The sequence below is a fragment of the Alligator sinensis genome, unplaced genomic scaffold (assembly GCF_000455745.1).
Source record: "Alligator sinensis unplaced genomic scaffold, ASM45574v1 scaffold273_1, whole genome shotgun sequence".
Taxonomy (NCBI): domain Eukaryota; kingdom Metazoa; phylum Chordata; order Crocodylia; family Alligatoridae; genus Alligator; species Alligator sinensis.
In genome coordinates, this window is record NW_005841943.1 from 1,345,728 (window position 1) to 1,372,525 (window position 26,798).

The following is a 26,798-nucleotide window of genomic DNA, read 5'->3' on the forward strand; positions in this document are numbered from 1 at the left end:
CTCCCCTACCCTGGGGGTCTTCAAGAGGAGGTTAGATAGGCATCTAGCTGGGGTCATCTAAACCCAGCACTTTTTCCTGCCTATGCAGGGGGTCGGACTCGATGATCTATTGAGGTCCCTTCCGACCCTAGCATCTATGCATCTATGGACAGGTTACAGGGGTGAGTGAATGTGAATAGGATGGGATTCAGTACTGACAAGTGCAGGATACTGCACTTTGGCAGAAAGAACCAGCAGCATACCTATAGGCTGGGGAACTCCCTTCTTGAAAGCACAGAGGCAGAAAGAGATCTTGGAGTCATTATCGATTCTAAAATGAACATGGGCCGCCAATGTGAGGACATGGTCAGCAAGGCCAACCCAACCACACCTTGTCATGCATCCACAGATGCATCACGAGCAGGTCCAAAGAGGTGATCCTCCCCCTCTGCACGGTACTGGTCAGGCTGCAGTTGGAGTACTGCATCCAGTTCTGGGCGCTGCACTGCAGGAGGGATGAGGCCAGCATCGAGCGGGTCCAGAGGAGGGTCACTCACATGATCAGGGGGCAGCAGGGCAGGCCCTACAAGGAAAGGCTATGGGACCTGAGCCTGTTCAGCCTTCACAAGAGAAGGCTGAGAGGGAATCTAGTGGCTGTCTATAAACTTACCAGGGAGGACCAGAGGGGAATGGGAGAGAACCTGTTCTCCCAAGCACCTCCCTGAGTAAAAAGGAATAATGGCCACAAGTTGATTGAGAGTAGATTGAGACATCAGGAGGCACTACTTCACAGTCAGGGCAGCCAGGATCTGGAACCAGCTTCCAAGGGAAGTGGTGCTGGTTCCTACCTTAGGGGTCTTTAAAGGAGGCTTGATAACTACCTAGCTGGAGTCATATGAGCTTAAACTCACTTAGTAGGGGTCATATGAGCCCAGTATTCATTCCTGCCCAGGGCAGGGGGTTGGACTTGATGATCTGCTTGGGTCCCCTTCAACCCTACATCTATGAATCTATGAAATGCTGCACCTGGGAACAATAAACTCTGGCACAATATGCACCAGAGTTTATTGCTCTGTATTATAGCATGTGTAGACACACCCACCAAGTTTTTAAAATCTTGTAAGATGTATTGCTACCTTCAGACTAGTAGACAAGACAGCTTCCTTTCTTTCAATTTCCCTCATTCCATATTATAACACTGACCCTCTCTGATACTCTGCAGTGCAAATGCAGAACACTTTGATGATAACAGCATAGCTAAAGTAACATATATGTATGCAAATATTTACCAATAGGCAAACATTGTCCCAGAAATGTTTGACTTTGAAAGTTTACTTGGAACTGGATCCTACAGTATTCTGATCTTTAGAGTATTACAAGATGCCACACACCCTGTTCCTGAGAACAGCTGGTTTTTAAACAACATGCAGAAGACCTTATTCTACTTCCATTAAAGGCAATACGAGTGTTTCCATTGACTTGGTAGTAGGATCAAGTAGGATCAAAGTGAGTGCAGGTGGGAGAAAGTCCAGATAACATCACATGAGGCAAAAGTAATAACTATATATTGAGATAATCGATATCAAAATTTCCTAGGGAAACCACAGATATGTCTCTTCTCTCTATGGAGCGTTGTGGAATAGAAGGTGGTGTCTCACTGGCTACTGCATAAACAGCAGCTCCTACTTATTTATATAGATAAAAGTCTTTCACGTTTATGAAGAAATAAGTTTCCTGTATCCAAAGACTTCCATTTGTGCCAGACCATGTCAATAATTTTTGGAAGGTATTGTACAAACATATGCGCACATACTCCTACAGTTTGACTATCCACTTCATATCTTCATGCATGCATCCAACCTTTGGTGAAAAAATACGAAAAGGACAAGCAGAAGAGTTGATTGGTATGAAAAACTGTTATAAATTAGTGTTATGACATTCTAATAATAGTATCTTATTCCTATGCAGATAAGTAGATCTCAAAGTGCTTTTAAAAAAGGGTGTTTTATCAAGAGCTATCACACAGACAAAAGTGACATCCAGGGTTACTCAGTGAGTGGTGACTGCCCACAGAAGCTAGCCGTGGCTTCAGTGGTGGCCAATCTCGGGGGGGGGGATGTGCCCCCCCATATCTCCCTGTACATGTTGCCTATGAGACTCAGTCTGTTTTTTGGATTCTGTCTCAGTGGCCTAAAGGGAGGATGGAAGGTGTGGGCAGCCTCCACTCCTCCAAAAATTTCTGCCCAGGCATATGCATCAAAGGTCTGGGCGGCCTTCATGCATATACCGTGATCCATGAGGATCAATGGTTGCCACCACTTAATCTTGTTAAAGCTCAGCCTGCAGTTCTTAAAGTCTTTTACCTTGATTCATTTTTTTAAATTTTAGGTACAGTGGAATGATCCAGATGCAAAATATGAACTTCTTCCAAAAGAGAGGTTGCCCAGGTTCCCATTTACGATCAATAAGAATGGGACTATTTATGTGACTGAACCATTGGACAGGGAAGAAAAGGATTTTGTAAGTAAACTTGTAAAACCTAACCATAATCTTAGCTTGAGGAGTTGCTATGTGTGTGTACAAATGTATGAAAGTTGGTTGTGGACGGAAGAAAAAGAGGAAGGACAGGTTTGGTTTGATGTTTTTTTTTGTTGAATCCAAGTGAGTTGATAGACATGGAATTTAATGCAATTTAAGAACAAATGTGTTCATCCCACCTGATTATATTAATTTATCCAATAGGCATTAATTCAGTATTTATATTTTTCTTCTAGTTCTGTATGCCTTTTAGTGTTCATAGTCTACACTGATGTACATAGAATATGAGATATATACCAAGAAAGTATTACAGCACCTGACTGAAAAGTGCACTGTGCTTTCTGTGGTTAGGAATCATAGATCTCTGAAATCTTCCCTCTGCTTTTCTGTAGGAGATAGGATGGAGATTTATTTTTTTGACAACAGATAATAAAGAATAAATGCATTTCCTGTTAGGATAGCAACAGATTTCCAGTTCTCTCTCTCTCCAAATGCATTCCTACATTCTACAAAGAGGAACAAAGAGTTATATATATACTGTGTAACATATATCATAGGGCTAGGATTTAACTGTGCAAACTCATTTTTCTTTCCTAATTAAAATCATATGTTAAGTTAAAGTGTGAGCTTGAATTACCACTGTAGCTCAAGGCCTGCTCTAAGTTGTGCTACTTCTCCATCATTCTTGGGGGCCTTCAGGGCAGCTGGGAATCACTAGAGTTTAACAGCACTGTTCCCAATCTCTCTTTCCCCTGGCCATAGTCCCCCCACTAAAGAGGAGACTTGGCAAAGATGTTGGACATAGGAGCTGTTCTGGTGGCCTGCCACCACCTGAGGCTTCCTCATGATGTGTGAATCACAGGTATCCACCAGCTGAATGACTGCTTTTTTCTGGTGACTGGCCAGGACCTGACTTGTAGTAATGGATAAACAAAAATTTGCATTTTGAATTAACCCCAAGGACAGGCCAGAGTGCTGTCATAATGTGAAGTTTCCAGTCTATGTGGGAGTTAAATGTATTTTCTTTTTGACAATAATTATTGAACAAGGGAAATAATTGCATACTTTTGACTGAGCTAAGAAAAAGATTATATACATTATAAGTTTTCAGGACCTAAACCTACCTTTTGGTGCTGAAAGAGATGATAAAATACTGAACAGCAATTGGTCAGCATATACAGATCAATTTTATACATGTGATGTTTAATTTGAAAAAAACATTTTTTTCCAGAATGTTTCTCTTTTCATTTCCTGTAAAGGCATAGCCAGCATTTGCCTGGGAATTCGTTGATCCCACACCAACACGTCATCATTAGGGTGTGGGAAAAAAGACAGATTCTTTTGAAAAAACCTCCAAAAAACAATGAGAAGTAGCAGTTATGCTGTAAGTGGAGTACTACAAGTATAGCAAAACTGCTCCAAGGTTAACTGTGCCTCATCCATGGTTAAAGCTGGGGCAGTTTAGCTCACTTGTAGCACTACAGGCTCATGCACACGTAAATCACAGCATAACAGCTGTATTGCATTTCCGAACAGCCTCTCACCATGCCATGTTGAAGCCACTTCAGGTACACATTTATCTATGACCATAGACTCTGGATTGGATCTAAACTGAGCTCTACAGTGACATCTTGGACCATTGAAATCAATGGGACTTTCCCCGTGGACATCTACTGGAATCAGGGTTTCCCCTGCAGACTATGTTATAGTCCTACTCTCATACAGGCATTCTTTTGTGACTTAAGGTAAATCATGCTCTGTTACCATCTAGTGAAATGAACATAATAATATATTTGTACATCTCTTGGGTGTTGAGAAAATAAATTCACTGATCAGTTCTGAGGCACCCAGACCCAGACCCTCAAATATATATAAATGCCTTGGAGAATCTGACTCAAATGCTAAGGAAATAGGGATCATCAAATAACCTGTAAGTAGTACAAAAATACTGACCAAATGTGCAAAAGGATCTTTTATTTTCTAACCAGGTTTTCATTGTTGTCCATTTCAGTCTAAACTATTATAGTGTTTGCCTTTTGCCATTCTTGTTGCAGTATACCTTCTATGCAACTGCAAAAGATGAACAAGGAGAAATACTAGACAAGCCTTTGGAAATTCAAATTGTGGTGGAAGATGTTAATGATAATCCACCTGTGTGCCAGAAAGCTTTAACCATATTTGAAGTTCAGGAGAATGAAAATGTAGGTAAGAAAATATTTTTTGATCCTATACTGCAAAAGCATTCTCTTGGTCTGAATGCTGTTTCCGTTAAACAGGACTAAAGCTAACATTTTAGGGCCTTCTGCAGCCACAGGCATTCTGTAGGTAGCGTGCTTACTCATGCACTATCTCACTGACAACTGTGAAAAAGACTGAGTCAGTGTGATTAAAGGTGCCGAATCAAACCTTCAGTGTTCAAATGTGATTGCATTTAGTCTATAACACTGTTATCTTCCACAGCCTCAGTTTTGCCCCACTGCTAAGATGTAAAAAAGAATTCCCCTTTCTTTATTAAAATACAATATAATGCTTGCTCTAATTGAGTAATTGCATTTCTTTCCCCCTTATGTGCACAGATATGACTTCACTGATTCCAGTGGAATTGTAAGTTAAATCTATCCCAAAGTCTTCATATTATTTTTTCACTGCTAAGGCCAGGATTGTCTGCAATGATCATTTACTCTAACCACAGTGCATAATACAAGCAATAAAATTGCTCCCAGTAATAACTGAATCAAGCCCTATAACTGCTGGCTAAGTCAGAGCACATATTTTAAGTCAATCTACTGTGTTTCTTTTCAGGATTGTATTGCTTCTCCAATATTTGTATCACTATTGAGGTTCTTTGTATTTCATTCTGTGGGGAAGTGGAGAAAATATGTTATCTGACTAATGTCTATCTTTCCTTGACCCTAGGAAGTATTATTGGAACTCTGGAAGCTTCAGACATGGATCAACAAGGCACTCTTAATTCTCGCTTGCAATTCCATATTGTGGATCAGAACCCCAAAATTCCTGTAGATAAATTATTCATTGTTCAGCAAGAAGCTGGGACATTCCAGTTAAGGAGCTCTTCATTAAACAAGCACGTAGTTTCTAACTATACCCTGAAAGTGGAAGTAACAGATGCAGGTCAGTAGAGATGGTTGTTTGTTACACATTGGAATAATCTCACACTTCACCTTACCTGATTCAGTGTTCAGTATCCAAGTTGTTCTTGTTCAGAAATTTAGGTGTTGCAGGATAGGGCACTAAAGGCACTAAACAGCAGGCCCATCTACATGAGAGACTTACTGAACATTAGTTTAATAATTAGTTTAATAACACTGTGCAGTAGTGTGGCAATTAAGAAACATGCTAATAGCCTGCTGGGCAGTGTTATTAGGCTAATGCACAGTAAGCATCACAAAATACCTGTGTGCTGGTGCTACTGCACAGTAACTCTAATTACTGTGCATTTTGTTAGTACTTTATTGAGCAAGTACTAAACTAAATGTGCAGTATCTAAGGCACATTAATAATGAACATGTAGATGTACCCAGCAAGACTGAAAGCTACTCTTCTTTTTGAATTTCACTTAGTTTTTTTAAAGATGCAGAGGTGAGCTCTTGAAGAAAGGGTTACCCACAATATAGAAAACTGAAGAAGATGCATGATGATGACCTCCAGAGGTATTTTGGGAATGAAGAAAGGTTCAAATAGGTAGCCTCACCAAAATTAAATATACACAAGTATAAATATAGATAAATGTTAATAGCAAATTTAATAATGAAATACAGATGAGATATAAATGAGCAAACCACACAGGTAAGGCATATCAAGCAAATGATTAGAACTTATAAAATATACTTCAATCCAAAGAAATATCAACCTTATTAATATTTAAAAGAAATTACTCTTATATTTTCTAAGTTCTAAAGTCATAGAAAAACCTCCAACAACCAGCCTGTTAGGGAAAAAGGACTTCTTACCTAGGTCTCAGAAACCATGTTCTTAAAAAACACTAACCAGGCACTCCTGGAGGTGAGCCAGTCAGCAAGAACTGTAATTCAAGACCAAAGAGTGAAGATTTCAAAGTGGACCTAGATTTTTATACTCTATTGCCTGGCTAAAGCTTACTAGATAAGGCTAAAAATATAAAAATGTTTCTACTAGGTCCTACTCAAATTCAGACCTATTTAATTCCTATTTAATAGGTTCCAATATAATTAGAAATGTATTTTTATTCTCTATTTAAGCGATACCTTGGCTAAAATCTGATCTAAATACCATAAAACTGCTAAATGCACTCTGGGCAACCTTTAGCCTACTTCTTTTGACCTGTCTTTCTGGAACTTTGTACAATTATCCTCACCATTCTCTCATTTGTTTATTTCCTTGGCCTCTTCTCTTATGCAAACCTTGGTCAAGCAAATACGATATATTGCCACTAAGTAGCATGGGGCCTAAAATAGTCTTCAATGATTTGTGGAGTTTCCTTTGGGTTTAATGAAAAACCTAAAAGGGCATTTATAGATGTTCTCTGGGAGGTAGGGGGCCCTTTAATTAGCGCAGATCTGGGAGCCATGCTAATTAAAGCGCCCAGAGCATCACGTGTATCAACATCCCTGTGCTGAAAAAAGGTGGCATAGCGCTTTGAACTAAGTTCATCAAACAAGTTTTAGTTTAAAGTGCCCTGCTGCCATTTTTCAGTGCGGGGTTGCTAATAAACACATGATGCTGGAGTCTGCTGGAGCACAGTAATTACCATGTTCCAGCAGACTCGATTAATTGTGTCTGCTCTGATACACTGTAATAACAGCGCATTGGAGCAGCCTCCCTGTATGTGTATAGGAGGCGAAAGTGTCTAATTGAAGAAACTTCAGAGAATTCAATACAATTAACCAATTTCCACATAGTCTATGCAGAAAAACAGTTCTAAAAGGCTTTGCAAAACCTGTTATAGAAGAGCCCTGAAATCCTTAATAGTTAACTAAGTGATATATTTTTAAAGCAGTGGTCCTGTGCTTTCACTGGTCTGTGGGGGAGCAAAAGGCAGGGCAGGGTGGCACCTTATAGAATAACATGTACAGACAGGCAGGAGCTTTTGTAGGCTACAGACTACTTTGTCAAATGCTATAAGGTGCCACCCTGCCCTGCTTTCTGCCTAACTTCAGACTCACACCTGCATCTCTTATTACAAACAAATAATATACTCTGCATGGTATATTCAACCTGGACTTTAGTGGTGGTGATCTCACTTTTAGCTTTTTAACTTCCCATGGTCATAAGCAACATCAGAGGGTCTTACAAGAATCATGCTGCCATAAACCATGGCTTGGGGAACCACTGAATTAAAAGCTTCATCCTGAAATCCTTAGCCAGCCAAAACTTCCCTTGGCCACACTACTACACAAAAGCAAAGAGAAAGCAAATTTACATGTCTCTTATGTTAGTCAAACAGCATTGCTTAGACAGTAGCAGCTTAAACAGCGATATGAGAACCGTGAATAACATGGTGGTTTATTTTGAAGGCTCATATAAATTATATCCAAACTATTGTATTTAAGATATTTCTTGAGTCCTGGTTTATGAAGCACATGCTGCTAATACTAAGATCTGCCTTTATGTAAATTATTTTAAATCAACCACTGCAGACTTTGGGACCTATAAAACGTGCTGAAAATGAATGGATGTAGGAAGTATTACAGGAAGATGGAAAAGGAAAGGGGAGAGAGAGAGAGAAAGAGAGAGAATCCCCTCGTCCCCACCTCAAAATTATAATTCTGTGTTGGCTCCCAGTACTTTGTAGCCAGTCCTTGTGATGGTTGGAGGATTTTACTTTGATTGTAATACCCCGTGCAGTTGTTCACATGTCTGCTATTAGAAAAAATAAAACATTTCCTGCAGAAATGTGGTGTGTCATACAGTTTTGTTCTGTTTTGTGCAGGATTTAAAACAGAGTGTGATGTGCAAATAAATATCATTGACATCAATGATCAGATTCCCATCTTTGAAAAATCAGATGTAAGTATTTCTAATGTTGTTTTTGATGTTACTAACCAAGCTATAACTAAACATTTGGGCCTGATCCATGGTCTATTGAAGGGACAATGCCAGAAATTTAGTCTCCAAAGTTAGGTTTTGTAAATGGGGGTGGAAAAATAAAAGACTTTGACTCCCCACCCCCCTGCCCTCATGTGTTGTATTTAAATTTTGCCTTGCTCCCATCCCAAATATGGTTAGGTGTGTCCCAATAAGTGAAATTTACTGCTAGCATGTTCAGTTCTAATAATTTAAAATGTTACCAGTAATCTTTAAATAATTTTCATATAAATCCACATTTCTAACAGTGTCCTTTCTACAAAGAGAGGGGCTTTTCAATAAAAAGAGTTATTGAAAAAATATTGCAATAAACTATGTGAGGCAGATTAAATAGTTGGCCAAAATCTACCATCAGTTACATCTAGGTTGCCTCACTAGCTGACTTTTATGGATTTTATTTATTTAAATGTAATAATATTTTGCCATTTTCTTTCTGAAATAATAATAGCAATCTGTGCTGTATGATCATGCTTATACAATCAGTTTAAAAAAGGATAAGCATTTGAAAATTAAAAAAGGCTAGCCCCATATGATTACTCACCATGTAAACTAACTGAAGAGATAAGGAAAACAACATTTTGTTGGCATGTGTCCAGTGTACCTTTTGTTTGAGAGTATATTTAAAAAGGTCTGTGAGCCTAGAAATTCAACAGAAACTTTTATTAGAAGATTAACAGAGGATGACATTAATAAATCATTTAAACTCATGGTTGTTAAAGGCTCTAACAGTGAAAGCCACTCCATTCAAATGATGTCCAAGTCTTTGGGATCTAAATAAAGGAGTCATTTAGGAGGTAAAATGGAGTCTGCATAACTCAGGGTTTAACCTGTCCTGCCAGCTTTCTTTTGGGCTGATTTAGCAATTGCTGCCCCTCCTTGCCACTTCCAAAGGTACTGGCTATTTGATTGGTATAACTCAGCTTTCTGAGTTTGCAACCAGATATTCACAGAAATTAGAAGAGTAGATGGTCTTTTGGCACTGGACTGGCTCTGCCACAAACTGCCCATGTGACATTTGTGAGTCTTGTAAACTATGTGCCCAAAGAACTGAGGCACCTGACTGATGTTGTAGGTGCCTGGGTCCAAAATTCAGATTCTCTGCTGTTCAGCTTTCACTTCCTCCTGGAGGTGTCTAATATATCCAGGTGCTGAAGTGTTTATCAGCAAAGTTCCAGGTGTATAAACAGTTGCTGTTGGATATACCCAGAACCTAAGTCTTGATAGTGCCAGACATCTAGGTGCCAACCTCGTGATTAAGCCCCTTTGGGAATCACAAAATAGGTATGACCCTGCCTGTCTCAATCCAGTAGGCATTCTTAGAACAAATCTGCTGGATCAGACCATGCAGAAAAACAAAGAGGAAGATGTGATTATCCCTTAATTTCACTGGGTGCCTGTAGATGTGCAGGGACACTGCTCTGACACACTGTTATTACAGCATTTCAGATTAAGACTCCATTAATCAAGTCTGCTAGAGCATGCTAATTAGTGCACTTTAGCAGCTTCCACATCTCATGTATTCAGCATCCCCGTGCCTTAGCTAAAGCTTGTTGAATGAGCTTTAGTTAAAGTGCCCCCATTGCTGTTTTATAGCGCGGGATGCTGAATTCATGAGACATTGCAGGAGCTTTAATTAGAGGGGCTTTTAAAGCCCCTCTAATTAAAATGCCCCGCTTCCCCCCACAATCCCAAAGCGCACATAAAGACACCCATTATGTCTTCTTTCTGAAATGGAGATAATTGCCCACAGGGTTTCTGTCTGTGGGTCACTAGCTGCTTGTAGCACTGAAGTTCATTGCTTTATATGATTCCCAGTGTCTTATGCTTTAATGATCTTTTCTCCTCAGTATGGTAATGTGACTATTCCAGAAGATACTCCAATAGGAAATGTAATACAAGAAATTCAAGCTACTGATGTAGATGAACCATTCACTGGAAGCTCTCAAATCATTTACCAGATTGAAGAGGGGGACCCAGGAAAAATTTTCTTCATAGAGACAGACCCCAAAACAAATAGAGGATTCATCAAGATTCAAAAGGTGAATAAATGGATCACTTTAATTCCTGAGTTTTAGCTGCACAAACACTTTTTTTTCTTTACTTTTTTCTCTTGTTGTTCTACAACATGTTAAACAAGGTCCAGTATTTAATGGTCGGATCACTGTTTAAAATTTGTTCCCCTTCCTTGTAAGGCAGAGACTTTGACATGTAATATTGAACTGGAAGGAACTAGTTAATTAAAGTAGCTTCAGAATTGATAGTTAAACTACATGTGCCCTGGAAAATGAAAAAAAAGTATCATGAAATGTAGTATGTAACAAAAATTTGTGATTCAAGTCATGATGGCTGTAACACTTTACACAATAGCTGTAGCAGAGCAGAAAAGGTTTTAATTCTGAAGTGTATTGAAGCCCTTTGTTTTTTACTATAAAAAGGTGGTGATAATTTGTTGAAACCTACACAGCAGTAGTGCTTTATTTCTCACTGGTATATACCTGAAAGGACATCTTATCTGTCCATTATAATATGAATGTCTTTTATCTTGATTATATCAAATATTGTACCAACCATCCATCTTTCGTCCACTAAGTCAAATGCTAGATACATAAAATTTACATTGTAATCTTTGCTAGAATATCAAGTTTGTGGCTGTACTAGAATTCAGTTGTGGAATTCCTCATGTGGAAGCCCCACTGGTGTCAGGAGAATGAACATAGATGTGTCCCTCACTGAAACTTGTCAGTTTCTTCAAAATATATCACAAAATATATGACAGCATATTATGCAGTAGATATTTGTATTCCATGAAATCATTGTATTATATGCTGTGTTATTTCTTAGGGCCACTGGAAAATGAAGTCTCCAGGACAGTTGTTTGTAATCTGCTATTAGGCACGACACCTGTCTCAGGCATGGAACTATAAAGTGGTTGAGCATTCCCAGTCCTTCATGACTTTCACTGTGGAATAGCAATATCTTGTGAGTGGGAGTTTGTTTCTACTGAAGTGCATATTAACTGAGAGAAAGCCAAAGTACTTTTCACTGAAAGAAGAAATCAGTACATGTGGTGTTTTAGTAGTGTAAGAGTGATGTTGTAGCTACGATGGTCCAGAAATTATGCAGAAGGCAAGAATTCCTTAGGGTGGTATCTTTTATTGGACCGACTCTGTACTTGAAATAAAGTTAGATAAACTTCTGCATGCAAAACATTTTCTGCTGAGTCTCTGATAACAGGAAGCCAGGCACAGCACAGTGAAAAAACAACAGAGGGCAGGGGCTGAGATAATTCTCAGGGATAGCAGACATGCAGAAGAAAAGAAGCTGATAAGTGATAGCTGATAACTATCAAAAGGGAGGAGGGTTGTCCTATTCTTCCTTGTGTAGGAAGAATATAGGAGTTGGATGAAATATTATGTGCCATGAACCATATGTCATGTTTAGTATCCAGCCAGCTTATGAATTTTTGTTCTGAAGTTCACCTTTTAAAGGTGTTAGATGGATTTCCATTGAGCGTGAGGATAGAGAGATCAGAAGCAGTGGTTGTTCTGTGAGAAAAGTGCTCCTAGTGGTTTTCCAACCTTTATAATCTTTTCTGTGAGAGTTTGTTCTGGTGCAGTTGCCATTTAGTTTCATCCACATAGTTGACATAAGGGCACTCAGTGCATCAGATCCGGTATATCACATATTGGGAAAGGCATGTGTAGAAACCTCAGATTCTTATGGTTTTCTGTGGTGTTCAATGCATTCTGGCTGCTTTTAATTTAATAATAGAAAAACTCATAATTATTGCTAAGAGTTTCAAAAGTGTAGGCATTTTTCTTTTGCAGTTAACTTTTTCAAAGGCAGCTGAATTTATAGACCCAAAAAAGCTATTACTCATCATCTGAACAGTAAAATTTATTTTATCATTGGCCTTACCTGCAGCCATTTGGGATACGGTCAGTCATCTGCATGTGCAATCTGCTTGAATATCATGATTCTGGATTATCATGTTTCTATTCTCAGTGGTGGCAGATAATAAAATAAGGAGCAAAGGTCTCAAGTTGTAGCAAAGGAAGTTTAAGGTAGATATTAGGAAAAACCTTCACACCAAGTGGGTAGTAAAGCACTGGAACAGACTACACAGAAAGGTTGTGGAACCTCTGTTCTTAGGGGTTTTTAAGAGCCAGGTAGACAAAGCCTTGGTTGGGATGATCAGGTGGGGACGGTCCTGCCTTTAACAGAGGGTTGGACTACATGACCTCCTGGGGTCCCTTGCAACCATAATTTTTTATGATTTTGATTCTATGGATTTCAGTATTGTTTTATAAGGAAATAATTATTAGATTTTTTTCCCTTACAAATAGGGCTGTTAATTAATCATGATTAATGTACACAATTAACGTGTTAATAGTTGTTTGTGTTAATTTTTTAATGCATTAATCATGCATGTTGTTTTGGAGCCTGTACCTGGGCTCTGCTCCTCTACTGTCACTGCTACTTCCAAGCCATCCTGTGGGGCAGCGGTGGCAGTGCAGAAGACCACAGAGCAGCTCAGGTGTGGGCTCCAGTTAGCTACAGCAGGTGGGGAGGGGTGCACACACACACAGATGAGCAGCTGCAGCCTGCAGGTGGCCAAGAACATAGCTCAGCAGTGTGAGAGCAGTGCCCAGCAGGCAAGTCTGTGAAGGGGAAGGGGCATGGGGGAAGAAAGGGGTGGGGGGACAATAGATCAAGGCCCCCATAGTGAGGGAGGCAGTGGGGCAGAGGCAGGGGCAGGGACTGTGTTGGATGGGGGGGGAGGGTTCCCGCTGCTGTGCACGCTCCCAGGGGAGGCATAAGGGGCATGTGCCCCCTGGATTTGTGTGCAGGGCAGAGGTGGGCTGCCACTGCAGGCTGGGGCTCTGTGCCCCACTGCCTTTGCCCTGGGAGCTGCACACTGGCTGCATCATGTCCCCTGCCTGCCTGGCAGTGGGAGGCACAGCATGGTGTCACGTGGTTCCTGGGGCAACAATAGCAAGATGCAGAGTCCCAAGCCCGCAGCCTGCATCTGCCCTGCGCACAAATTTGGGGGGCACATGCCCCCCATGTCTTCCCCAGGGGCATGCACAGCAGTGGGAGCAGCCCCCTCCATGCCCCTAGATGGGCTGTGGCTCCATCCCATCACCCACCCTGGCCCTGGGGCCCCATTCATGCCAGCCCCTCCCTTTGCATCTGCCCCACTCCCTCAGCATAGGGACCTTGATCTGACCATCCCCATCCCTTCCCTCCCTCTCTTCCTCACCACCCCCCCCCCCCGACTTACCTGCTGGGCAGGGTGTGTGTGTGTGGTGTGTGTGTGTGTGCGCGCGTGCCTGTCTGCCCCTCACTCCCAATCCACAGCTCCCCCAGCCCTGCTGCTGCCCCTCACTCCTGACCCTCATTATGCCACATCCTGCCAGGGTATGCAGGAATCCCCCTCCCCAGGCTCCAAACACCCCACACACACCCACAGTCCCCGACATCTTCACAAATCCCACCCCCACACCCCCTATCCCCACCCCTCAACCATACAAAGTACTTGCATAATTTTGCATAACTTTGAGTTTTCTGTGCATATTTTTGAGTTTTTAGCTGTGTGATTAAAATTGCAATTAATTACGACTAATTTTTTATATTGTGCAACTAATCACGATAAAATTTTTTAATCGTTTGACAGCCTTACTTACTAATCATGTAAGAATTTTTAACCAGTTGTGAACCAGAACTTCCTTCCCTGTAGCAAATAAGATGATAAAATTTGGGAAAATTTGGGTAAATGCTAAATTTGGGGAAAGCAGCTACAACCTTTATTGGAATTGTTGTTTATCAAGGAAGGCTTCCACTGTGTAGCCCAGGGGCTTTCAGTCTTTTCAGACTCAAGGTACCCCTCTAGGACTTTTAGCAGCACCCCATTTATAAATGAATATAAATGTATTATGAATATTATAATGTAAACATTACCATTCTATTATTAATTAATATGTTATTAATGTTGCAACCTTTCCCCATTTACTCAGGCTCTCGATTTTGAAAAATCTCCAGTGTATAACCTTACAATCAAGGCCACAAACCCTGAACCTCTGGTGTCTGGAGTACAGTATCGGTCAAACTCTACTGCCTATTTCAGAGTTATTGTGACTGATGTGAATGAACCACCGGTTTTCAGGCAGCTTACTTATATAACAGCTGTATATGAAGATACTCCTGTAAACACCTGGGTAATGAAAGCAGAGGCATATGATCCTGAGGGGGATGAAATAAGGTAAAAAAAAAATAGTGTCTTCTCTTTATTTACATTTATAATATTTAGTGGATTCTTACATAAGCTGCTAGCTTCATTACTTCAGTTTGTGAACATCCAGTTATAAATGCTGGGGCTAGGAACAGCAATACATCTATTTAGAACAGGACCCATCGAAACATCTAAAATACAAGGAAATACAAAGCTTTTTCAAATGCATGTATACGTTAAATTTGACTGTGGGAAATAATACAGTGAAAAGAGTTGGGTGTGATTCTGTTGTAGTATGTGATCTTTTCCAGCAGTGTTTCTGTATCTACTTTCTTGTTTTATGTTGCATTTAGAATAACTAGTGGGACTTGTGGTGGTGTATAAAATAAAGGCCACAGCAAATCTCTAGAAAGAAAGGCATTACTGAGTTGAAAACAATCATTGTTTCCAGGATTTGCAGTTTCAAGTGGGTTTAACTAGTGAATGTATTGTGCACAGAGTTGATGGAGAATAAAAATAGGACACAGGCCAATAACGCTTTCATATCAATAAAGGAGTTTTTTGATGCTTTTTATTCACTACAACATACCCATAAACTAACTGAAGACTAATTCATGTAAAGCCTGTGTTTGGTATTACATTCAATATTTTTAAAATTGATCTTTTATTTCTTGTTTAATTCTCAAAGCCTAAGTCTCTGTGGGTATGTCTACATGTGCATTAATGAGCTTTAGTTAATGCACATTAAATCTACTATCTCCAGGCATTTGTATACATACATTTTTGAGCTGCTATGTGCTGCAGAAAATAGTGGTGGCACACTTTTGAACTAAAACACCTCAGCTGCCATTTTCTCTGTGTGGACGCGCATTTTGCTGTTTATACGAATGCATGTGCTGCAGCGCCGGGCACTTTTAAAAGCACCTGGTGCTGCGGTGCAAGCATGTCTACAAATGGCTCCTTTGGGAGGTACTAGGAAAATGTGCATTAGCTTGTTTAATGCAAAGCAGTAGTAGCACAACTGTAATGCACAATGCAGGTTCAAAATGTAATGGGAACCTTTGAGCAAAAGACTAAGTTACACAAAGGTTGAATCTAATTCTGAGGCCTGCCCAAAACCATGCATATAATAATGTATAGTTTATCCTGATTTCACACGGTTTGTGTCAGTGAGAATGCCAGTGTTGACAGCAGAGTCTATTTAAGCACTGGTTGATCTCTCTGCTTCTTATAGAGTAACATGAAGGGGAACATACAGGGTTACTACCTGTGTTTCCCTGCTTTGCACTAACAATCTTTTATGCACACTGGAAAATGATGGTTACAGTATGGAACCGTAATCCACGTTTCTCTATAGATAGGAGAGAATTGATCTTGCTTAGCTACACCTTTCTAATTCCATTCTACCTCCTACAAGTCTTTTTTTTTCTTTCTTGCACTTTGGTAGATTGTACGAGTACAAACCCTTTTTTTTCTTTCTTTACATTTGTGAAAACCATGCTCCTTGCTGCTGACCAGTCAGATTAAATCCCCTTTACTTGCTTCTCCTTTAAATGCAGCCAAGTGTAATTTTGTGCAATGGGTTAGATAGCCTAAGCACTGTGGTCATTTGTCATACGCATTGTCTGTAGCAGCATTGACTGTAACTGGTGGTATCCTTAGTAATTGGTAGGTTCTTAAGTCAAGCCTTTGACCCTTAACAGCGAGTTTGCATAACAATAACTGCTATCAGTCCTATCTTCACTGTAGACTTCCTCATTCCCCACCCCTCTTCACCATGCTCCAATACCTACTGAGACATCACTGTTTGTAGCAAAATAGTTGATATAATTTAAATATATAAGTTATCATTATTAGTTTTCAGAGATAAAGCACCTCTGAGATTAGTGTTGGCAGTTCACACACATTTTGAGCTAGTCTGTCTGAGTACTCAGGCAAGCATTCACATTATATTTAAGTCACATTTTTAAAGGTTAATTTTGCAAATTAAAGGATGTAGAGATGGGTTTTTTAATGAAAATGAAAAAGATGATGTGAACCTTTGCTTAGCAACATAATTATGTTATACACAGGGTGCTGTCGGGAGATTGTGGGAGTCACGTGAAGGCCCACAAAGGTCTCTTGCTTTGTCTCTCTATCTCTGGTGGAACTATTTCTGGTGGAACACTTCTTTGTCTCTGGGTGCTACAGCAATTGCTTTATCTTTAATGCTCAATAATGTTTCCATTGGTGTAGATATTTTTATTTTTATCCGAAGAGAAGGCATTTGCTTTATCAACAATATATGGTTTTGAATAGAATATCTGTATTGTCTATTCTTTGTGAAGATATACCTTAAAGAACAATAACAGGAAGTGGCTACGAATTGATGAAATCTCTGGAGACATATATATTGCTTCACATTTGGATCGAGAAACAGAACGTGCATACAGAGTAGAGGTCACTGCAATACAGACAAGTAAGTAATCAAAGTCCTACATATATGGCTTCCAAAACTGTATGCACAGCTGATATAGGAAACCAGAACTATATCTGATACAACTGTAACAGTTGTATTGTCTTAAATTATTTTTGATACATCTTGCTGTTTACTCTTGGGAGACTATACTACCAAAGGATTTACTTTCTGTACATTGAAATTGGTGGACTGAAACAGCTGCAGTGAGATTAACTACCACACGCAATTGATTTAATTTAACAGAAGAGATCTTTCTTCAAAGATTACACTGGTATACATTATACGGTTATAATATTGTTGATTTTTTCCTGTAGCAAATAATTTTAGGGAAAATTCTGCCTTCCTTTTGATCCACCACTTGGATCTGGTCTAGGGGCCAAAACCCTGGAGTTGCTGGCCCTTCCAGGAGTCCTGTAGCTTAAATTACCTGAGTCTGCAAGCCAGATCTAGCCTACAGGCCTGATCTTTGACACCCTTGCTCTAAAATATTGGGAGAATACTCCTCACACCTGCAGCTACCAGGGAGCTGCAAGACATGAGACCTGAATTCATCCCTAACTCTGTCATTGACTTGCAGTGGTCATAGGTAAGTTCCTTCACCTATCTGTCCATTTCCTTGTCTGTAAAAAGTTAAAAATGGAGCCACAGTAGTAGCTTTAGTAAAGGTTTTAGAGTTCCCTCCCAATGAAAGGTCCTTAGTAAGTGAAAGGTTGGTAGAATTAGGTGTGGAGGAGCTCCACACAACTCTGTGCAGCATTCCAGTTTATTACCATAAACTAGAACAATGTTAAACAGAATGAAAACCTCAGATCGAGTTTCTGCTGGGTTTTAGGCAATCAATTTTGAAGATTTCATTTTGCCATTTAAACTGCATGAATGGTTAATACAGCTGCGTTGTGTCTGATCATCTGAAGCCTCAATTAAGGTTGTGTTCAAGTTGAAAGTCCAATAGCTTCCACTGCTTTCAGCACATGCCAGGGCAATCTAATGTCATCTTGGATGAAAAGCTACACTGTGATTGCTCTTTCAGGGATGTACAGAGGAAGAGAGAGGCAGTGGTACCATTAGGGCAGAGCAATAGAGCCAAAAGCTCTGCGTGCAAATAGGGATGGGGGGCAAAAAATGGTATTCAGATTGTGATTGCAGCAACTGGTAGTTGATCTTGAAGCAAGGTGAGGCTTGCCGTGTGTGTGGCAGCTGGTCCAGCCACCTGTCTGAGTTCTTATTCTGCTGGCAAGAGAGGTCCTGCCATTAGCCTACCCTTGCAAGGATTAACCAAAATATTTCCCTAAAAGAAGGGAAAGCCTCAGGGACCTTCGGGACAGTGTGCTCTGCATTTCCTTTTCTACCAGTTAGCACTCTAGAATGCCAAGCACTGGAAGGTACCCAAACCACATTGTTAAAGCAGAAGGAACTGCCACTAGTCACTTAGTGCGCCCTTGGACATAGCTTCTGTTCTGAAGACAGGAACTCTCTAGCACAACAACTAACCTCCACCTTCAAGGATGCTATAGCTTCAAAAGCAGAGTCCTACCCAGATTCACAATGACTGAAGTCAGAGCTCCGAAGAATAACTCATGCTGTATTGAATTCTATAGGTAAAGAATCTCAGAGCTCCACAGCGATCTTCATACTACACATAAGAGACGTGAATGATAATGCTCCCCGCTTAGCTAAGAATTATTCTCTATTCTTCTGCCATCCACTCAGTGGAGGAGAACATGCACAGATTGAAGCTACTGATGACGATGAACATGATCCAGAGTTCACTTTTTCTATTGAGGGTGATGAAAATATAAAAAGGAACTGGGGGATCTCTAGAATCAATGGTAAGCTTTTCTTTGTCTCAAACATATGTCAAATGTTGTATGTACATAGGGCTTTTTTTATAACTCTGTATATTTAAAAGAAGTAAATGATTCTTTCATCCTTACATTCTTATGCTAAATATTGCACACAAAATATTAGGGATGTGAGAAAATAATGGGTATTTGAATATGTGGTTATTTCAACACTTAGGTCATTGAAGGCAATTGTATTCTTTTTGCCATATTGACAAAATCAATTTAGTTAGCCAACTAGGACTTTACTGAAATTTGGGAGAGCAGAAACACAAGTGCCTCAATGTCATAGGTACCAACTTGCATATAGAAAAGTATAAAAAATCACTATTACTGAAGTACTGGAGTAGCCACAACAAACTATGCATTACATTTTCCCTATAATACTGCATTTTTAATTCCCACACTGACCTTGTGTGGCAATGGGTAGAATCAGACTATGGAGGTTCAGTCCATAGTATAGTTGGTGTGGTTATGTTTGTGAGGGCTTCTTCACCTAAGAGGTGTCAATGATGCCAGGGTGACCCAAGAAGCATTCTATAAGAAGGCCTGCTACATTGGTTATCACAAGGTGTAATGTGGGGATACTGGTAGTTTAATTAGATCTGCTGTGGCAATTGATTGTACTGCTATAGAACGGCTTCCCAAGATAGAATGTGGTCTGCTGTTGCTAGGTCAGGTTCGGTGGCCTGTGTTACGCAAGAGGTCAGACTAGACCATCAGATGGTAATGATCATCCTTCTGAACCTGCAGTCCAGGATTCTGTTCAGGGGCCTTGTGGAACCAGAGGAGTGTACTTCCCTCTGCCTGTATTTTGAAGGCTACTTTACTGTTTTGCAGAGAGCAGAACAGTCCACATGTAACAACACCTGAGATGACTCACTTCCTCCACCTTACCTCTCACAACTCCAGCCTGACTGAGCCCTGCTTCTAGCCCATCCCAAATATCCCTTGCACATGGGGAACCTATAGAGATGGCCTAGGTGGAGGTGACAGGTGGATGGGCTTCTCATGTTTGGAGCTGCTCCCCAGAAGGTCCATTTACAGCACCCTCTGAAAGGAGCTCCAGGGGAAAATGTTGTATGCATGCATGCATACATGCTTTTACTAATGATGTCTTGTAAAAGCAATAAGCTCTCCAAGATATTTGTAGGGGTAAGGTAGAACTATGAGTGATGGTGATTAGCTTAGCTGTGCATATGTGGAAGTTCCTTATTGTTCTAATATGACTGTCTCATTTCATGTTGACAGGTACCCATGTTTACCTTTACCCAAAGAGCACTGATCTAGAGGCAAAAATGCATAACATCCCACTAAAAATTAAGGACAAGGGAGAACCACCATTGGAAAGAAACCTGAATCTCCAAGGTACAATGAACACAGAATTTGTGCTATTAGTTCAGATGATGGTAATATTCACAGATAGTTACATGGAGGTGTTAAAATATCTCACTAATATTATGATATATTTTTGCCCACAGTAAACATCTGCAGGTGTACAGATGCCAGGACATGTTTTATTGAATTAGCACACAATTCACAGTCACCGTCAGTCGGCATGGCGGTTGGTATCCTTCTTGCAGTAGCGATAGTCGTTGGTACGTTAAACATTTTCTTTGGAACGTTTTCTTTACCTGCAGTTCTTAAATCTTGCACTCCTTGGATAAGCAGATGCTACAAATGCTGAAGAATCAGTGAGAACAACAGCTCTCACTACTCTGATTACTCAAAACTTGGTCAAGCAGCAGCTTTCTTGGATAGTGTAGGCCCACCTTGGCCCTTCTTCCAATTGACCTATTTCTTCTGCCCCTCCCCATACTGAGCCTATGGCATCAGGTGTGGATCAGAGGGTAGGGGATTGGTGCAGTTGCACCCCCCTTTGATTCCTGCTCCACCGAAAGTGGAGTGGAAGTGCTGGCAATGGCAGCAGCATTTATTTATTTTCAGGCAGCAGTGACTGAATCAATTCACTTCATGGCTCATTATAATCTATCTGATTCTTTGTAAACTCTTCATTCCAGGGCTATTAATGACACTTTATCCTTTTTAGTGGTCTCTAATGGTTCCACTAATCAAGGTATTCTTTCTTGTGCAATTCTGCTGTTTGCCAGTTGCTCCTTGTGAAGTAGCACCTATTTCACAGCCGTGCAGTCTGTTTTTAACTCTAGCTATAAACATTAACCCAGGTGTGGAAATATTAACTCAGGCGAACATTAACTCAAGTGGGAAATAAGTTTCAGTGGAGCATTGGCCGCATCCTTGGGTTGAGGCATAAGAAGTTGAGGTTGCCTTGGAGGTAGCTAATCCATGTCTGCTCGGGTACAATGTTCACGTCTACACATGCTGCTATGGTGCTGTTGTTACTGCACCGTCATGTAGTACGTCCTTTTGAAAGTACTTACAATGGGGCAGTAACAGCCTATACTGCACCGTGCACACTGTGCATGGTTATTTTTAGGTACTACATCACTGTAGTGATGCACTATAGTGAGGGAGCATGTTGCTACAGTGACGTAGCTGTGGCATCATGATTTAGATGTTCCCTGTATGACATAGAAGGTCCCCTCACAAATGTAGCAGGGGAGATGGGCACAATGGAAAACATCAACCACCAGTTTCAATGGCAGTTCTAAAATATTATCTTATTTCATGGGTACTGAGTACCACAATTTGCCTTGTCGTCATTGCCACAAAATCTGTTTATGAAACCAGCACTTCCAAGTAGCAAAATAACCAAATGCCAAGGAATGATCATGTTGATGGTCACTTTTCTTTTCTTCATCCTGAATTTCATGAAACTAGTTGGAACTGTTAAAAGATTAAACCAAAAGAGCAGATGTTCCAAAAAACGAAGTTATTTCTAGATTTAAAGCACCAATACAGAGGATATAAAGTGTAAGTCAATTAAAAATGCTACTATCCCTGGCTGTTCCAAACCTCAGTAAGAGACAATAATCATGAAAAATATTTGAGGATAACTTACCACAGTAAACCATAAACAGGAAGAGAAAGATGACTAATGCTTTGGAAGAAATTTCACTTATGCCTCTATTGCCTCCTCTCTTCTAGAGGTAGACCTGTTGCTGGGGCTACTCCAACTGACTTGGTAGTCTCTCTGGGTACATCTATACATTCATTAATGCACTTTTGCTACTGTGCATTAAATTTAGTATCTCTAATATGAGGTACTAACTAAATTCACATTAGCTTCCCTAATGCACAGTAGCAAAAGTGCATGCTTTTTTAGTGATGCTTAATGCACAGTAGCCTAATTTTACTGTCCATTAGTGCATTAGCACAGTTTTTGCAGGGATGCTTTAATGTGCAGTAAAATAGGCTACTGCACAGTAAGCTGCACATGTAAATGGGCCCCCTGTCTCTCTGATCCCTTCTTAAAGGAGCTAAACACCCATTAGATCTGTTCTGTAAATTGCTATAACTTTCCCATATGGAAGCTTTTGATTATTATCCGTCTCCCAGTCTGTTCACCCTCTTTAACTCCTTAGGTTTGCCATTTTTCCAGTGCTGTAATTGTTATGCAGTGTGGGAATACCAGCATTTATAAGAACAAAGTAGGATTATATCATTAGACTATATTGCACAAGATATTCTGATTGGCACGAGCAGATGGAACTTAGACAAACAGTTTAATACTTTTTTCCAAAACAAGACAATTCTTTGGGGTATTCTTTTAATAAATATAAGCACAAAAGTAGTCAGGACGACCTCCTGATGAGATCCAGCCCCCAAGTAAGTAAATAAACAAGAGAATCGAGAGCATAATCCGATGTGATTTTTGGATGCTACAGCCAGTCAGCAGACTGGGACATTGTGACTCAGATTTAGAGAGAGGAGGGAATCAAAGAGATGAAACTAAATAAAATCCAGACATCATATCTGAAAAAGTCAGACAAACTTGGAGGAGACTTAAAAGCAAAGAACTTATGTAAGCTTTTCAATCATCTCTGTTCTATGAAGAAAAAAAAAAAAGGAATGAGCACCAGAGAACAAGTCTTCAGTCCTGAAACTAGGAAAAGGAAGCCAGGATTCCACAGTGATGTTTACTATGTAATATATAAACCACTAAAAAAAAGAGAAACTACCTATGAACTTTTACCAGCCCTTTGATAATGACAGGGGAAAAGTTTGATTCAAACAAAACTAAGAGTTGAAAAGACAAGGCTCAGACTGCAACTCAGAGAGAAAACCCTGACACAAGATCTTTTGTGTTCATATCTTTGAAAAAGGACCCATTTCCCTGCAATCCCTTCCCTTCCTCTTACTCCTCATAGATTCATAGAAGTAGGGTCGGAAGGGACCTTGTAGATAATCAAGTCCGACCCCCTGTCCTGGGCAGGAGAGAAAACCAGGCTCAAAGGACCCCAGCCAGGTAGACATCAAGCCTCTTCTTAAAGCCCCCCGGGTTAGGAGCCATCACCACTTCCCTTGGAAGTTGGTTCCAGATCCTAGCTGCCCTGACTGAAGTAGTGCCTTCAGCTATCCAGTCTAAACCTACTCTCTAGCAATTTGTGGCTGTTATTCCTTGTTACCCCAGGGGGCGCTAGGGGAACAGGGTCTCTCCCAAACCCTGCTGGTCCCCCCTGGTGAGTTTATAGATGGCCACCAGGTCCCCCCTCAGCCTTCTCTTGTGAAGACTGAACAGGTTCAGGTCCCGTAGCCTCTCTTAGTAGGGTCTGCCCTGCTGTCCCCGGATCATGCGGGTGGCCCTCCTCTGGACCCTCTCAATGCTGTCCACATCTCTCCTGAAGTGCGGCGCCCAGAACTGAACACAGTACTCCAGCTGCGGCCTGACCAGTGCCGCATAGAGGGGGAGGATCACCTCCTTGACCCTGCTTGAGAGGCATCTGTGGATGCACGACAAGGTACGGTTAGCCCTACTGACCATGACCTCGCATTGTTGGCCCATGTTCATCTTGGAGTCAATAATGACTCCAAGATCTCTTTCTGCCACCGTGCTCTCAAGAAGGGAGTTTCCCAGCTTATAAGTGTGCTGCTGGTTCCCACTGCCCAAGTGCAGCACCCTACACTTGTCAGTATTGAAACCCATCCTATTTTTGTTAGCCCACCCTTGTAACCTGTCCAGGTCCTGCTGTAATCTGTCCTTCCCTACTAGTGTGCCCACCTCACCCCAAATCTTGGTATCATCAGCAAATTTAAACAGGCTGCTTTTTACCCCATTGTCCAAGTCACTAATAAAGAAATTGAACAGTGCGGGCCCAAGGACTGAGCCCTGGGGGACTCCACTGCCCACTTCCCTTCAGGTCAAAAAAGACCCATTCACCACTGCCCTCTGAGTATGACCCTTCAGCCAATTTGCAATCCATCTGACTGTGTAGGAATCAGTGCCACAGTCACCAAGTTTTTTGATGAGAATGGGGTAGGAGACAGTGTCAAAGGCCTTGCTGAAGTCCAGAAAGTCTACACCACCACGACACCTGCGTCCAATGCTTTTGTGACCTGATCGTAGAAGGCAATCTGGCAGGACCTGCCCCTAATGAAACCGTGCTGGTTGTCCTCATTTAACACAAGCTAGAGACAGAGCACTAGTGCAAGCCACGCCTGAGAAATGAGTGAAAATATTTTTTGCTGCCTTTTTTGGCCTGCTTTAAAGAGGCCAAATTCTGGAGCACAATGAAAGCTGCAACTAGTTCATCGCTTTATACAGAATTGTACGTGACTCAGCTTGACTTTTTAAAGAAATGACTGTGACAATCTTTACTCAGCCACATCTAAAGGGGTTTTCCACCCTGGCTCAGGAATAAGACCTTTCAGGCAGATTTAGTAGAGATTCAGAGCTGGGCAATAGGGGTGTGCGAAGCTTTGGTCGCCAATTCGATTCGGAGAAGATTCGGCCCAATTCAGAAGTCGAATCACCTAATCTGAATTGAATTAGGAAACCAAAAAAACCCCTCCAAATCGATTAGGAAAATATTCGGAAAAAGATTTGGAGATTCGGTGATTCAGAAGGCAGTCTTTCAGGGGAACAGAAACTGAGAAGAGGAAGGGGAAGTGGGGGGGGGGGAAGACTGCCATCTGTAGCTTGCCAGTGACTCTGATCTTTCCCTGAGTCCCCTTCCAATCACAGTGCTCTGGGGGAGGGCCGTAGAAACTGCATATAAGCCTCTGTCTGCAGCCTTTCTGTCCCTTTTGTGAGCTGTTCCTGCTTGAGCAAAAGAGGGGCGGGCAGCTGGCCCAGAAACAGGTGGGTGGGGAGAGATTTCACTGACACCAGGAAGACCCCCTGTTATAGGCTACCATTTAACTGGCACCAGGAAGACCCCCTGTTATAGGCTAACATCCCTGCTGTTTTCATCCAACTGTGACTTAACCCACACACAAAGTCACACATGTCACAAGTTTTGCTTTCAGGAGTTTGAGGTGCAGTTTCTCAAAACCCCTGCACCTGTCTCCTTGAAACTTGGCAGGCATCATGCCATCAGAAGGCATGGCTTCATACCATCCCAAACTTGGCAGGCTTCATACCCTCTCTGCTGTTTTCATCCAAATCTGCCAAAAAATGACAACATTATGGGTATTTCAGTGATTCCCCCTTATAGTCTACGGCTGAATCACAGAATGTCTCTGAACCAGTGCCAAATCTTCCAAAGCCGATTCATCCGAATCGATTCAGAACAGTGATCCGAATCTCCAAACTGAATCAGTCTTCTGAATCGGCTGAATCTGAATTGAATACTTCCTTATTTGCACAGGCTTACTGGACAGTGTTAAGGATGAGAGGGCTGGAAAGACTTCCATGTGATGAGAAATGAAAGATATTGGGAATGTTCTGTTCAGAATGGAGACTAAGAAGAGCTGACATGGCAGAGACAGCATTTTCTCAGGGCTGTATCCAAAATTGTGGAATGAAGCACCAGGAATAAAAGCCTTTCACAAAGTTAGCCATCTTCTATTCCAAGGGCAAGGCATAATTTTTTACCCTTCTTTTTATAATATAAATGTGTAACATTCATTGTTAAGAAACACAAAAGCCAAGTAAGTAGGCCAGAAATCCTATTAAAACAAAACTGTGCCCTGTACATCCTTCTCTCCTTAAGGAAAGGATAAATGAACAAGCACCATGGAAAAAATGCTAGTCAGATTGCTTAATGCACTACTTGAAGTGGCAGATACTCAGACACTATGGAGATGAATGTGACAGGAGATCCTGTACAGAATAGAGTGGATGTACAAAGTAACAAATGGCAGACAGAAGGTAACTCAGGCACCCCTCTGTGCTTCATCAAAACATAGAAACAAGAGGACAGTTATTGAAACTATGAAACTAATGAGATTTTCCAATTATGTTAGCCTGAATAAAAAAAGTGATAAAGGATATTGACTTTCATGATATATGGAATAAAACAGTCCTAACTGAAGGGAATTAATGAAGAAAATTTTCCTGTAGTCATGTTTTTCTATAACTACCCACTAAAAGGTTATTTTTTCTATCTCCCTTCAAAGTACCTGGTACTGACCACAGTCAGAGACAGGATGCCAAATGAGATAGACTACTGGTCCAATCCTTTGTGATAACACCCAGAAGTCCGTTCTTTCCAGTGGTGTGAATATTATGTATAATTTTCAAATAAGAAATCTTTGCTTAAACACTTTTAAAGAATTGTTTTATATTCCCTTTATTTGACCA

At 40.9% G+C, this 26,798-nt stretch overlaps 1 protein-coding gene across 2 annotated transcripts in view; it reads left to right on the forward strand.

Moving 5' to 3' along the window:
* Nucleotides 1–26,798, forward strand: part of CDH17 (cadherin 17) — a 50,787-nt gene that overhangs the window by 20,005 nt on the left and 3,984 nt on the right. The window contains exons 8-18 of one of the 2 annotated variants that reach the window (XM_025199405.1): nucleotides 2,368–2,499; nucleotides 4,572–4,722; nucleotides 5,434–5,649; nucleotides 8,447–8,523; nucleotides 10,449–10,640; nucleotides 14,619–14,863; nucleotides 17,161–17,291; nucleotides 18,890–19,120; nucleotides 20,384–20,500; nucleotides 20,614–20,730; nucleotides 26,615–26,750. In XM_025199405.1, the coding sequence (XP_025055190.1) occupies nucleotides 2,368–2,499; nucleotides 4,572–4,722; nucleotides 5,434–5,649; nucleotides 8,447–8,523; nucleotides 10,449–10,640; nucleotides 14,619–14,863; nucleotides 17,161–17,291; nucleotides 18,890–19,120; nucleotides 20,384–20,500; nucleotides 20,614–20,730; nucleotides 26,615–26,655 (1,650 nt within the window). In that variant the 3' untranslated portion in view covers nucleotides 26,656–26,750. Of the gene's footprint in view, nucleotides 1–2,367; nucleotides 2,500–4,571; nucleotides 4,723–5,433; nucleotides 5,650–8,446; nucleotides 8,524–10,448; nucleotides 10,641–14,618; nucleotides 14,864–17,160; nucleotides 17,292–18,889; nucleotides 19,121–20,383; nucleotides 20,501–20,613; nucleotides 20,731–26,614; nucleotides 26,751–26,798 lie in introns of those variants that run through there. The other variant, XM_025199404.1, reaches the window with a different exon arrangement.